The sequence below is a fragment of the Perognathus longimembris genome, chromosome 6 (assembly GCF_023159225.1).
Source record: "Perognathus longimembris pacificus isolate PPM17 chromosome 6, ASM2315922v1, whole genome shotgun sequence".
Lineage (NCBI taxonomy): Eukaryota > Metazoa > Chordata > Mammalia > Rodentia > Heteromyidae > Perognathus > Perognathus longimembris.
Window position 1 is genome coordinate 63,472,297 of NC_063166.1, and position 14,087 is coordinate 63,486,383.

The 14,087-nt window shown below is 47.6% G+C and overlaps 1 protein-coding gene across 1 annotated transcript; it reads right to left on the reverse strand.

Annotated features, from left to right (window-relative positions):
• Nucleotides 1-12,858: 12,858 nt before the first annotated feature.
• Nucleotides 12,859-13,392, reverse strand: Prnd (prion like protein doppel). The gene has a single exon (XM_048349367.1). The coding sequence runs from the start codon at nucleotides 13,390-13,392 to the stop codon at nucleotides 12,859-12,861; it is 534 nt and encodes a 177-aa protein (XP_048205324.1).
• Nucleotides 13,393-14,087: the final 695 nt, after the last annotated feature.

A 14,087-nucleotide genomic window follows, 5' to 3' on the forward strand; every position in this document is an offset into this window, starting at 1 on the left:
TTCTGGCCTTTTCTATATATGTGGTGCTGAGGAACTGAACCTAGGGCTTCACCTACACTCTTGCCACTAGGCCATATTCCCAGCCCCTATTTCTGGTTTTTGAGTGGCTAATTGGAAGAGACTTTTATGCCTGGGCTGGCTTTGAACCACAGTCCTCAGATTTCAGCCTCCTGAGTAGCTAGGATTACAGACATGAGCCACTGGTACCCAGTTTCTTTTTTGTTTCTTTAATTTTGGACCAGTAGTGGGTTTAAACTCAGGGCCTGTTCTCTCTCGTTCTCTCTCTCTCTCACTCTCTCTTTCTCTCTCTCTCAGATTTTTCTACTCAAGGCTGGAGCTCTACAACTTGAGCTACAGCCCCACTTCTGGATTTTTGATGGTTAATTGGAGATGATAGTCTCACAGACTTTCCTGTCTGGGCTGGCTTCAAACCTTGATTCTCAGATCTCATCCTCCTGAATGAGAAGCTAGGTTTACAGATGTGAGCCACTGGCATCCAACTCCCAACATAAGCTCATTGAAGCCATGGTTTTCTCTTTGTTCAGCATCTTAGCAGGAGGACACACTAGATTTGGGCGCAGTGGATTTCCTATAGCTCACTCTCACTTTTCCAGTATCAGCACAATGTTCCTTTGGCCAAAAAAAAAAAAAAAGGTCCCCTCACTCCCTTGACAAATGTCTTCCTTTTCTAGATATTCTTTTTTTTTTTTTTTTTTTTTTTTGGCCAGTCCTGGGCTTGGACTCAGGGCCTGAGCACTGTCCCTGGCTTCTTTTTGCTCAAGGCTAGCCCTCTGCCACTTGAGCCACAGCGCCACTTCTGGCCATTTTCTATATATGTGATGCTGGGGAATTGAACCCAGGGCCTCATGTATATGAGGCAAGCACTCTTGCCACTAGGCCATATCCCCAGCCCCTACTTCCGCCTTTTTTTGGTGGTTTATTTGAGATAAAAGTTTCAGGGACTTCCCAGCCATGGGTTGGCTTCAAATCACAGTCCTCAAGTCTCAAACTTCTGAGTAGGTAGGATTACAGGTGTGAACGATGGGCTGTCAGCTTTTTACTGTTTAAAAAAGATGCTAAATGAGCTTGGCACTGATGGTTCACACCTGGAATCCTAGCTACTCAAGAGGCTGAGACATGAGGATTTCAGTTCCAAGCCAGCTGGGGGAAGAAAGTCCTTGAAACTCATCTCCAATGAGCTAGCTACAAACAAACAACAAAAAGCTGAAAGTGGAGCTGTGGCTCAAGTGGGAGAGTATTAGCCTTAAAAGAAACTCAGGGACAGGGCCTAGGCACTGAATTCAAGCCCCAGGACTGGCATGCACACATGCGTGCTGAGCACACACATACACACAGTGCCATTTGAGGTGAAATTTCCATATAGTAAATGCATTGTCTTAATTGTCCAGTGTGCAGAATACCAGCAGATCTACCATTTCTGCAGCCGTGCCTAGTCTAGAGACTCCATCACTTCGTCCTTTCTTACCTTATTGCTTCGTTGACTTGGCACTGTAGGACTTGGCTTCTTTATTTGTTGGTTGGTTTACTTCTCTGAAACAGAAGCTTCCAGAAACCAGAGGTCTTTCTGCCATGTTCAGGGTTGTATTCCTCAAGATAGAGATCCTCCCTTTCCCCCTCAACCTATTCTCCCCCCACACCAGCCCTCCACCCCCCCCCCCCCCCGCCCACCTTTGGCTGTCTGGAGGGAAGGAAGGTCTTTGACACTTGAATGAGAAGGATCTGGCTTCTGGTTTCTAATGAGGCAGAACTCACCCAGGGGCTCTGCCCGCCATCTGGTGGGACACACTTGCAGCAGCAGCTACCCTTGGGGCGGCCTCCGCAGGACTCTACCCGCATTCTTGGCGGGTACCCATAAGAGGCAGAGGGAGCGATAGCGGCCCCTGGCGGCCCCTGCTGTCTCTGCGGTTCTCTGGCAGTTTCAGGGTCCTTGCCCATCCCCGGTGCAGCCGAGCGGAGGGGCTGGGCGACCATAGGCTTCCACCCGGGTGCGCGATGACGAGGAAGAATGCGGGAAACGACAGGCTTCCATCCGGTTGCGCGATAGCGAGGGAGAATGCGGGGAAAAGCCGGCTCCTTCCCGTGGGTCCCGGCCGGCGCAAAAGCGGCGGGCAGGCTGGGCCCGGGCCCTGCGCGGTGGGCGGTGCTAGCGCGCCTCCTGGTGGCACGATGACGCGTAGCCCCCACTCCCCACCGGGGGCAACTTGAATTTTAATGAATCTGTCTTTGCTTGGAATGTGCCTTCACCCCCACAGCACGATGTATAGGGAGAAGGGAGTCTGTGGGGGCGTCACATCCTGGAGAGAGATGTCTTTCTGGCTTCCGTGGCCTGAGATGCTGTTTTGGAAACACAGCCAGCACGTGCTCAGCTTCTCAGGTTCTCAGCTTCCCAGGTTCGAACCCTAGTTCCCCTCACAGTGAGATGTTGGATTCCACTCTCTCCATCTTGCTTTCTCCATCTTCAGAATGGGTGTAACACTGCAACATCTCAAGCAGTTTTTAGAGTAAATGCTTTAAAAATGCCTAGAAAGGAAGTTGGGGCTGGGAGGGGGGAAGAACTGGGAGAACATGAGGAAGGGGGTGACACTGTTGAAAAAGAAATGTACTCATTGCCGGGCTTATGGAACTGTAACCCTTTTGTACATTGGGGTATAGCACCTTTACAACTAAAATTAAAAGAAACACTTAGAAAAACTAATCACTATTATTAATATTATAACATTTTGTTTTGGTTACTTAAACTAAAACTTTCAAACAAATCCTAAGGAGTTTAAGGACTATTACAAAAATACAGATTAAGATAATACAGAGAATAATGAGTAATGATGTTTTAAAGTATATGTGTGTTATACTGGTATTAGAACTAGGAAAGTGAAAGGGAATACCAAACTCGAGAGACACAGGATAAAAAGACAAACGACTACAAAAGCAATACTTGCAAAACTGTTTGGTATAAACCAACTGAACAACTCATGGGGGGAGAAGGAAAAGAGGAAGGGGAAGGGGGAATGAGGGAGGAGGTAACAAACAATACAAGAAATGTATCCAGTGCCTAACATATAAAACTGTAACCTCTGTGTACATCACTTTGACAATAAATAAGAAAAAAATAAATAAAGTATATGTGTATACCATGACTCTAATTTTAGCTACTAAGGGAGGCAGCAGTCAGGAGAATCTCTGCCTAGCAAAAATGTTAGTGAGATTTCATTTCAACCAACAAGCCAGGTATGGTGATGTGTCTGTAATCCCAGTTATCCGGGTTTCATAGACAGGAAGATTGTGGTCTGAGGTCAATCTGAGACCAGCTCTAGCAAAAAGTGAGGGACCCTACCTGAAAAACAAAACAAAAACAACCTAAAAGCAAAAGTGGCTGGGGGTGTGATTGTAGTCAAGCTTAAGGCTCTGAGTTCAAACCCCAGTACTGCCAAAAAATGTATATTGTATAAATAAATTTTGACATAAATGAAAAAAATGCTCTCTAAGAGCTTGGACATTCAATATAAAAAGTTTGGGGACCCGTAGTTTTTATTGTTGTTTGTACTGTAACCATTCTTTATTTTTTTTAAAAAAAATTGTTAGCATTTTACAATCCAGGCTGGTCCCAAACTTGTGATCCTCCTCTCCCTCGCCCTCCCTCCCCGTGCTGCAACTACTGGTACACATCACCACACCCAGCCTTTAGCAAACGTTTGAAATGTCTGTGGGAAAAGTCCAGTCATTTGAAGGCAGAAAACCAAATGCTGGGGGTGCGGGGGGGGGGGGCGGATGCTGATGCCTGGTTTGGTGACAGACATGGGGGTCTCTGAGGACTCTTGGGTATATTCCCAGGCAATGACTAGTTCCCATACGGGTGTCCTAGTCCCTACTCCCCTCCCAGTGCGCTCCCAGCTGTCCCCTCCCCAGGGGACCTCGGACTTTCCCCTGTCTCTTTGTTCAGCAGGGTTCCCTTCCTTTCCAGCCAGCAGGAAGCAGTGACAAAACCCGGAGCCCGGTGCTTTGCCCTGGCCCCACGCGTGCCTTTGGAGTCCCGAGAACAATGGGAGCCCCCTAGCTCGCTTCCTCTTCTGCGTCTTCACCCTCATCTCCGGCTTCCTTCTTGGCTTCGTGGAAAGGTGTGGGATGGAATTTGTGCCCTGGGGACTGCAGGCTCCCCAAAGTGACCCAAGGAGAGAGATTCCAGGGGCTTTAAGAAGGGATGTGCAGGGCAGTGGAACTTCTGGAACTTCTGGGAGGGGTGCATTTCTGGTTTTTCATTTCTGGAAACAGAGGCAGAGGCTCCAGGCTGCTCATGTCTTGCCTTCCTTTCCACAGAAGTGTGGAAGAGATTGTAGGGTCCCCGTGCTCTCAGCCCTGCCCTGAGACCAGAGCTCTAGGCTCCAGTTGTTCTCTGTGCCCAGGTCCGTGGCCATGTTGGCCTGCCAATCAGGCTCTGAGGTGGGTTCGAGGCCCGGCTCCCTGGCTCCAGCCTGGGCAACTTCGCAGGTCCCTCAGAAGGTCCCCCACAGCAGCAAAGTTTTGGTTGTTTTTTGTTTTGTTTGTTTGTTTGGTTGTTTTTTGTCGGTTGTGGGCTCAAACTCAGGACCTGGGCTCTGTGTCTAAGCCTCTTTGTGCTCAAGGCTAATGCTCTACCTCTTGGGCCACAAAGCCACTACCAGCCTTTTCTGTGATTTAATTGGAGATAAGAGTCTCACAGACTTTCTGCCCGGGCTGCCTTGCATCTGCAATCCTCAGATCTCAGCCTCCTGAGTAGCTAGGATTACAGGCATGAGCCACTGGTGCCCAGTGTATATCTTTCTTTTTCCTTAAATTTGCCCATATTAATTTATATTTAATTGTGCAAGCTCTATGTGAATACATTTCAGTGATTCTCATGCTTGCTGGATATAACTTGTCCTTTAAACTGTTGGGCAACCATAATCGAACTGATATTTTAATGTCACATGTATCTCCCTAATCATTAGTGAGATTAAGTACTTTCATGTTTGTTTGTTTTTAAGACAGGTTCTCAATATGTAGCCTAGGCTGACCTGGAAGTTGCAATTCTCTTGCATTTGCTTCTCAAATTCTGGGATTAAAGGCCTGTGCTACCACACAGGGCTAAGCATTTTCCTTATTTCTTTTTTTTTTGGCCAGTCCTGGGCCTTGGACTCAGGGCCTGAGCACTGTCCCTGGCTTCTTCCCGCTCAAGGCTAGCACTCTGCCACTTGAGCCACAGCGCCGCTTCTGGCCATTTTCTGTATATGTGGTGCTGGGGAATAGAACCTAGGGCCTCGTGTATCCGAGGCAGGCACTCTTGCCACTAGGCTATATCCCCAGCCCCATTTTCCTTATTTCTTAGCCATTTGCTTGTATGTATTATCTGTTCACTTCCTTTGCCAGGCTTTTCTTTTCTTTTCTTTTTCCAGTCCTGGGGGTGGGGCACAGCTTGAACTCTAGGTCTGAGCACTGCCCCTGGCTTCTTTTTGCTTAAGGCTATCACTCTACCACTTGAGCCACAGCGCCACTTCTGGCTTTTTCTGTTTATGTGGTACTGAGGAATCGAACCCAGGGATTCATGCATGCCAGTCAAGCACTCTGCCATTAAGCTCAAGTTTGCTTGTTCATTTTAAATTGGATTGTTTAGCTCCTTTGGTTATGGAAGTTTTGTTTTGTTTCTGTGGTGCTGGGAATCAAACTCAGGGTCCTCATGCATGCTAAGTACCTGCTCTGTCACTGAGTTGCACCCCAGTCCAATTGTGGGAGTTTTTTTTTAAACCAATCAGAATAATAATCTTGTATTACAAATAAATATTTTCTGTTATTGCTTGCTTTTTCTTTGGCAATACTGGAGTTTGAACTCAGGGCCTCATGTTTGCTTGCTAAGCTAGCACCATTACCGATTCATACTTCCAATGCTGATTAATCTTTTTTGTGTTGTTGTTGATTGTGGGGCTTGAACTCAGGGCCTGAGTGCTGTCCTTGATCTCTTGTGCTCAAGGCTAGTGCTCCACCACTTTGAGCCACAGCACCACTTCTGTTTCTTTGTGGTTAATTGGAGATAAGAACCTCACTGACTTTCTTGCCCAGACTGGCTTTGAACCAGTTCTCAGCCTTCTGAGTAGCTAGAATTATAGGCGTGAGCCACTGGCACCTGGCTGCTGATTACTTTTTGAGCTGGGTCTTACTTCCCATCCAGGCACCCATTTTAGGCTTCCTATAGTTATATACTGACAGGTGTGCACTGCCACCCCCTTCTCCTGATACAGGATCTTGTGAACTTTTCTGTCTGGACTGGAACTGTGCTCCCGGTGTCAGCCTCCTGTGTAGCCAGAATAACAGGTGTGCACCACTGCACCGTTATTGCTGCTTGCCTTTTTTTCATCTTTTTGTTATCTTCTTAGAACAATGTTCAAGCCATGGGCACATTAAGAAGTACGAAGAGTTCCCATTACTCATCCCCAGGGCCCGCACATGTCAATCCTTCACATGAACGTGACACTTTTGTTTCAACTCCCGAGCTAGTGGGGCTGCCTTATCTCGCCGTCATGTTTCCTTGGGCTTCTCGGGACTGTGATGGGCTCTCCCACTGCTGGGTGACCTTGGCAGTGGTGAGGAGCCCTGGTCATGAGTTTTGCATAATATCCCTTTGATTTAGCCAGTGCCTTCTGCATGGCTAGACTGGGCTTATGGGTCTTATGGGAGCAAGCTACACAGGAAGCTTTGTTGATGTTCCACAGGACTGGTCACCGCTGGTGCTGGCTGAGGATTCTCCACGACAGGGCTATTCTTCTGTGTCCTTGGAAGAAAGTCGCCATGTTCCCTCCACACGCTCCCCCTAGAGGGCAGAGTGTCCACATCAGCCATTGGAGAATTCCTGGACCTGGGAATTCCTCTCGCCATTTATTTCTATTCCCATGGACTCATGGGTATGTATTTTATACTTTGTACTTCAATTCATGACTAGTGAATTTTGTTGCTCAAATTTTTCTACTTTTGGCCATTGGAAGCTCTTTCAGCTTGGTCTCTTTGACACAGCCTTGTTAATATGGATGTGTTAGATTTCACTTGCTGTAACACAACAACAAAACCCCCAAACAACAGGACAGTTTGTAAGAGAGCAGGGTTATTTTGGTTCACAGTATCAAAGGTTTGAGTCTATGGTTGCCTGCCCAATTTCTTTTAGACTTTTTGTAATGAGACAGCCCCACTCCCTCTTTTTTATTTTATTTTTTGGTGTCAGTCATGGTTCTTGAACTCAAGGCCTGGGCACTGTCCCGGAGCTTTTTTACTCAAGGCTAGCACTCTACAACTTGACTGCAACTCCACGTCTAGCTTTTTGGTGATTAATTGGACATGAGTCTCAAAGGCTTTCCTCCCCAGGCTGACTTCAAACCTCCATGCTCAGATCTCAGCCTTCTGAGAAGCTAGGATTGCAGGTGTGAGCCACTAGTGCTTGGTCCCTATGTCATTTTTGATTGCCAAGTAGCCCTGGGTTAAAACAGCCAGTTAAGCTGAGCATGATGGAACAAGCCTATAGTCCCAGCACTTGGGAGAATCTCAAGTTCAAGGCTAGTCTGGGCTACACATAGTGAGATTCTACCTCAAAAATAAAAACTGAGGGCTGGGGATATAGCCTAGTGGCAAGAGTGCCTGCCTCGGATACACGAGGCCCTAGGTTCGATTCCCCAGCACCACATATACAGAAAAAAACGGCCAGAAGCGGCGCTGTGGCTCAAGTGGCAGAGTGCTAGCCTTGAGCGGGAAGAAGCCAGGGACAGTGCTCAGGCCCTGAGTCCAAGGCCCAGGACTGGCCAAAAAAAAAAAAAAAAACTGAAATAAAACATACACACACACACACACACACACAACAACAACAACAACAACACAAAAACAAAACTCATCCAGTTGAAACACATGAGATCCATTTAATTACAGGTTTGGATATACTACAGAAAGACCCTATTCTCTATCTTAAGCCTTGAAACCCCTCTCCTTGGTGCTGAACTGGTCTCCTGGGGGCTGGGGGTGTGGGGAGGCAGCCTGATGCTCACATCATCTCCCACGAGTCCAGCAATTCTACCCCATATAGCCATGGCCTTCCTTCCTCCACCCCTCACCCTCATCCCTGCCCTGCCGCCATCTCTCTCCTGGGGGGCCAGCTGTGTTAGTCCCTCCAGCCCTGACCTGCCTGTTTCCTCTTGCTTCTCTGTGTGGCTTCCTGTCCATTTCCTTCCACAGTTCATGGCCCAGTCTGTTGGAGTTGAAACAATCTATATTGTTTAAGGAAGGCCAGGCTTTTCCATAAAAGGGTTAGCCTTAAGAAGATCTGGGAATCCCCGGGTGGAGGGGTGAGAGGGATAGGGGAGGATTGGGGTGGGGGGCAGGGAACTGGAGGATTGGAGGGTGAACAATTTGGGGGAATCAGTGGTGTCTTGACCAGGAGTGTCTCATTAGATAGGGTGGTCATAAAAACTGTACACACAAACACACACACAAGCATGCGCGTGGGCGCTCACACACACACACACACACACACACACAGAGAGAGAGAGAGAGAGAGAGAGAGAGACGAAGGCTGAGGGAGATGGCATTGCAATTCTTGTCAGTGTTTGTTCTGGCTCAGAAGTGAGGCCCAAGTCAGGCGAAGGCTCCCATTCACCAAAGGAATGACTGAGTGTGTTTTTTTTGGAAAACAGATTTTAGTCTAGACTGGCCTTAGAGGTGCCTTAAAAGCACACTAATTCCCCCCTTCTTCCACCTACACAGGCCTTCATTCCTGGGGTGCCGAAGGCTGAGGTCTTTGCTTTCCAGTAGGGAGAGGTTGGTGCCCAACTGAAATGGGTCTTCTGCCAGCCAGGCGGGCAAGAGGAGAAGAGGGAAACCCTGTGCTTGTCTCTGACCTGTGGCCTCTGGGCAGGGAGATAGACCACAGCAACTGGCCCCACATTTCTCTTTCAGATATTTTGGGCAAGGGCCACGGGCCAGGTTTATTTATTTATTATTATTTGCTAATCCTGGGGCCTTGAACTCAGAGCCTGAGCACTGTCCCTGAGCTCCTTTTGCTCAAGTCTAGCACTCTACCACTTGAGCCACAACACCACTTCTGGCTTTTTCTGTTTATGTGGTGTGGAGGAATCAAACCCAGGGCATCATGCATACTAGGCAAGCACTCTATAGCTAAGCCACATTCCCAGCTCAGGGACCAGGCTTACAACAGGAATCACTAACCATTTTAAGATACTCATCTGGTCCCCCAGCTCAGCTTAAACTCAGGAGGCTCTAGGCATGTGTTCTGCAAAGGAGAGAAGATCCACACATAGAGTTTGTGGTAAAGGTTGCTTTCATGCTTAAATGACATAGACTCTGTCAAGCTCATGTCATTCTTGGCTTTGATACTTAAAAAAATATTATGTTAGGGTTGGGTGGTTGGAATTTTATTCCCAAATGCTGGTAAGAATGGAAATTGTTCCAGCTAGAATGGAACAGAACTGGGTCATAACTACTAAAGTCTGAATTGCACATGTACTTGGTCTCAGAAGTCCTGCACATGGGAATCTATTCTGTAGAAATAAAAGAGGCAGATTGCAAGGTTGGATATACAAGGATGCGTATTGCTTGCAATGGCAGAAAACTAAACAATTTGAAGATCTACCCACAAGGCATTGATAGAATCAACCTTAATTCATTTGTACAAAGGATATGTTAACTAGTGCTATTGACCCAGAGAGTTTCAAGGTGTAATGTTAAATTAAGACATTAAATTGAAGAAGGTTACATATTATTTATATATTTCAATATGGTATACCGAAGTGGAAAAAAAAAACCACAAAAAACCTTGCTTTTATATCTGAGCACAATGAAGGAGTAAAAGCTATACCTCCAGGTGGAAAAAGGGGGTTGGATGAAGAAATAAGGAAAATGAGAGGAAATGGACAAAAAGATCATCCAAAAAGTTAAGTAAAAGTTTGAATATAGAAGTTCTCCTATATTGGGCTGGGGATATGGCCTAGTGGCAAGAGAGCTTGCCTCGTATACATGAGGCCCTGGGTTCGATTCCCCAGCACCACATATACAGAAAACAGCCAGAAGTGGCTCTGTGGCTCAAGTGGCAGAGTGCTAGCCTTGAGCAAAAAGGAAGCCAGGGACAGTGCTCAGGCCCTGAGTCCAAGGCCCAGGACTGGCCAAAAAAAAAAAAAAAAGAAGTTCACCTATATTATAATAGAAAATATGTACATTTGTATGTGCAAATTAAAGCATGGGAGATAAAATCATTGACATAATAAGATGTTGGTGTTATGATTATTTTTGGGATTTGCTTTATGTATCAATCTTGATGTCACTGTTCTAACAGCCATATTTAACAAGTCAACTTATAGAAAGGGAAAAAAGCAAGTCTTGGTGAAATTATTCGTGTTGTAAAGTGATGATTATCAGAAATAATTCAGAAGTGTCACACAATTCCATGACATATCAGGCATCCTCTCGGCTAAAGTGAAAATCCAGTTTCAAAAAAGTTTACCTCATAATTTCTAAACACAAGTCAAGCTGTTTAAATACATAGAGGTTCAAGTTAAAAAACTCTATAAACAGCTGTGTCAGTTGCTCATGCCTTCAATTCTAGCGGCAGGAGACTGAGTCTGAGAATCATGGCTCTAAGCCAGCCAAGGCAGGAAAGTCCTTGGGACTCTTATCTCCAATTAACCACTGGTAAAAAAAAATAAAAGCCAGAAGTAGAGGTATAGCTCAAGTGGTAGAGGTCCATCCTTGAGCAGAAAACAACTAAGGGACAGCTCCTGGGCCTGAGTTCAAGCCCTGGGCTGGGCACAAAACCCAAACCAAAAATCCCCATAAACAAATCATGTATCCCAGTCACTGAGTGGAAATTCACCTTCCCATGGCTGCTTGCTCCACCTACACTAAGTTTGAGGGGCTACATGGGACTCTGGAGAGTGGAGCCCTGGGACCTGAGAAATGAAGCTACTCTGCTCACAAGGCCTTGTGTGCCCTCCTGATGAAAACCAGGACTGAAGGGTAACATCACCCTCGGAGTCTTGTTCTTTGTTATCAAATTACTGTTTTTTCCAGGAGCACGCAAGAAGTCATCTATGCCAGCTCTGTGCTTTTTTATCTTGCTCTTTGACTTAGAGTTCCTAGGCTGGTACAGCAATGCGGAGTAACCCTGTCACTAGGCCAGCAGGAGCCACCAGGCCTGTCCTCCTCCCCCACCCCAAGTCCTTCCCTGCTGGCTTTCCTTGGTAACCTTGAGAAGGATCGATAGCGTGGGACCTCAGCACGAGTGGTATTGCTATCAACATTCATGTTCTAAACTATTGGGAATAGACTGTAGGGCCATCCAATGTGCATTTCCCCCACACATATAGATGCTCTTCAGAAGAGAATGCATTGCCTGTGTTGTAGTTTACACCTGTAATCTCACCACTGGGGACATTGAGGTAGGAGGATCTTAAGTTTGAAAGGGAGCCAGAGGGAGGAAGGAGGGAAAAATGGAGAAAGGGGTGTGTGAAAGTGAAGTGAAAACTATCAGAAGGGAAGAAAGAGAGAGTGTATGTTCACCAACTCCTGGGGGCTCTCAGAAGATCCAGCCAGCCTATCAGAACATCTTACAACATTAGATTCATTCTATTTTTTTATTTAAACAATATTCGTATTCTTCATACAGATTTTCACTTGAAAGCTTGTATATGAGCTTTTGCTGAGAACACAGATGGGTTCTCGGTTGGGTTTTCTAAAGCCGCTCTTTTTGGCTGCGTTGGTGAGTCATTACATTTTGTCATAGAGCGGTTTATAGAGATAACATTTCTTGCCAAAGAGGAGTCAAGAGCCACTGAAGTCATGAAAGCACTGTAGAGAATGCTGTAGTTAGACACAGGTACACAGGACTAGGAGAAGCAGACATGGCACTTCCAGTTTAGTTTTTTTCTTAAATATATAGACTTGCAGACTATTAATAGAAATCAGGCTATTTGCAGATACACTATGACCCCCCCCCCCCTTAAATGCATTATTAAAGACAATAACAGGGACAGGAAGAGTGAACACTTAACTTTGTTGTGAAAAAGAATATTGGTGCCCTTGACACCTCTCGCTATAAATCCGATCTCTGGACATTAGCTTCCCACTTCCTCACAACCCGACTCTGGGCCTCTAACTTTATTTCAATTTTAATTTCCTTCCTTATGCTTTAGTTGGACAACAGGGATGAAAGTAAACTTCCACCTGACAGGGTATCAAAGCACCCAGCTGTAGGCTCTATTCTTTGTATCTATTTCTAGGAGTGGACAGTCTGTGATTTCACAAGGGATGCGTGTGGCTAGGTTCACCTCTGAGCCCTGCCAGAGGCCTTGCGGCCTCCCTGGAGGTGAACAGAACAGCACACCTGAGGTGTGATAGGCTACGGTTGACTCCCAGCTCTGCCACTTACTGGCTGTGGGACTCTGCTGAGCCACTACGGCTCTCGGAGCCTCAGTTTCCCCATCTGTAAAATGGGAATAACCCCCAATGTCAAGGAATTAGTTGAGAAGAACGGTGAAGTGCTTGGCACAGTTCCCAGTGGATTTCTTTTTCCAACCGATTCACTGGACAAATATTGCTTAATGTGGCGTGCCAGGCACCCCACTGGGGGGGTGGGGAGGGGAGCGAGAGAAGGCAGTGAGGAGCCAGCCGCACAGACCCAGCCTCCATGGAGCCAGAGGGCCAATGACGCACGGACACGAAGGCCCAGGCGGGCGAACACGCACGCCGTGGCCCTTGAAGAGCCGGCCATCTGGGACGGCCAGGCCACGGGTGGGTGTGGGGGTGAAGGAGAAACCGGGGTGCCTCTCTCCACATTTGCACGTTTTAGGTCAGGATGAACCACATGCAGAGCAGCAGGCCGAGCATGGCGAGCTGGTTCAGGCCGGCCACCCGGCAGCCCTCGCCCCGCTCCAGCCAGAAATCGCACTGCTTGACGGAGCAGAGCTCCTTGATGAGCCGCCACAGGACCCGCTGGTAGAGCTTGTCCTTCTCGCGGGCGAACTCGGCCTCGTTGGCCGCCTGCGTGGCGTTGATGCAGCGGGCCACGAACATCTCCTTGGTGACGTTGGCGTCGGCGCAGCCCTCGTAGTGGATGCCGTCGGGGAACTGCCAGTAGTTGGCTTCGTAGTACCGGTTGCCCTCGGCTCCGAAGTCGATGTCGAGCTTCCGGCCTTGCTTGATGAAGGTCCCCGGGCGGTTCTCGGCGACGCGGGCCTCGGTGACGTGGACAGGGCTGGGCAGAGGCTTCCGGTTCCACTTGAACCTGTGCTTCACGCCGCGCGCCTTGGCCAGGGAGAGATGGCTGAAGAGCAGCACGCAGGCAATGGCCAGCCACCAGGCGCCCACGTGCTTCTTCATGGTGGTGGGATCTGCAGAGAACAAGATGGACCCCGGGCTGTCAGATTTCTCCAGTGGCCTCCGAGAAGAAGAGTAGAGTTCCAGCCAAGGGCCGTGCACTTTGTCCCCAAAGCTATTCCCATGGATGGGCTGCACCCATGGGGTGGGGGTGGGAGAGTGGGGTAGGGACCCCAGATACCAAATTCCATCTACCGCCAATCTCAGCTTTCTTGGGCAGGTAACAGATTGTGACTGACAATTATGAAGTCTTTGAATATGCATGCTATCTCTGAATATGTGCAATGCATTTGCATATACCTAATATTTTTGAATAAAGGAGTCAGGATTTAAAGCACACAGGTATTCTCTGGGACTCCCAAGTCTTTCAAGTCAAGGATCAAACCCTATTTTGTACATTTGTATTGTGTGTGTGTGTGTGTGTGTGTGTGTGTGTGTGTGTGTGTGTGCGCGCGCCAGTACTGGGGTTTGAACTCAGGGCCTTACATTCACTGAGCATTTTCTGCTCAAGGCTGGCGCTCTCTCACTTGAGCCACACCTCCCTCTCCCCCCCATTGACTCTCTAAGCTGGCATGCAGTAGCCATGTCCTGCCATCACCCTAAGAAACTGGTTGCTGCTTCTCAAGCCTTTATGGTAATAAGAAAAAGTGGAGGGGGGGTGGAAGAAGCAAAAGGGAGGAAAATGTGACTAAGGCATC

Bases quoted from the DNA above. Each gene is read 5' to 3' on its own strand.
- Prnd (XM_048349367.1), bottom strand. From the start codon at position 13,392: ATGAAGAAGCACGTGGGCGCCTGGTGGCTGGCCATTGCCTGCGTGCTG.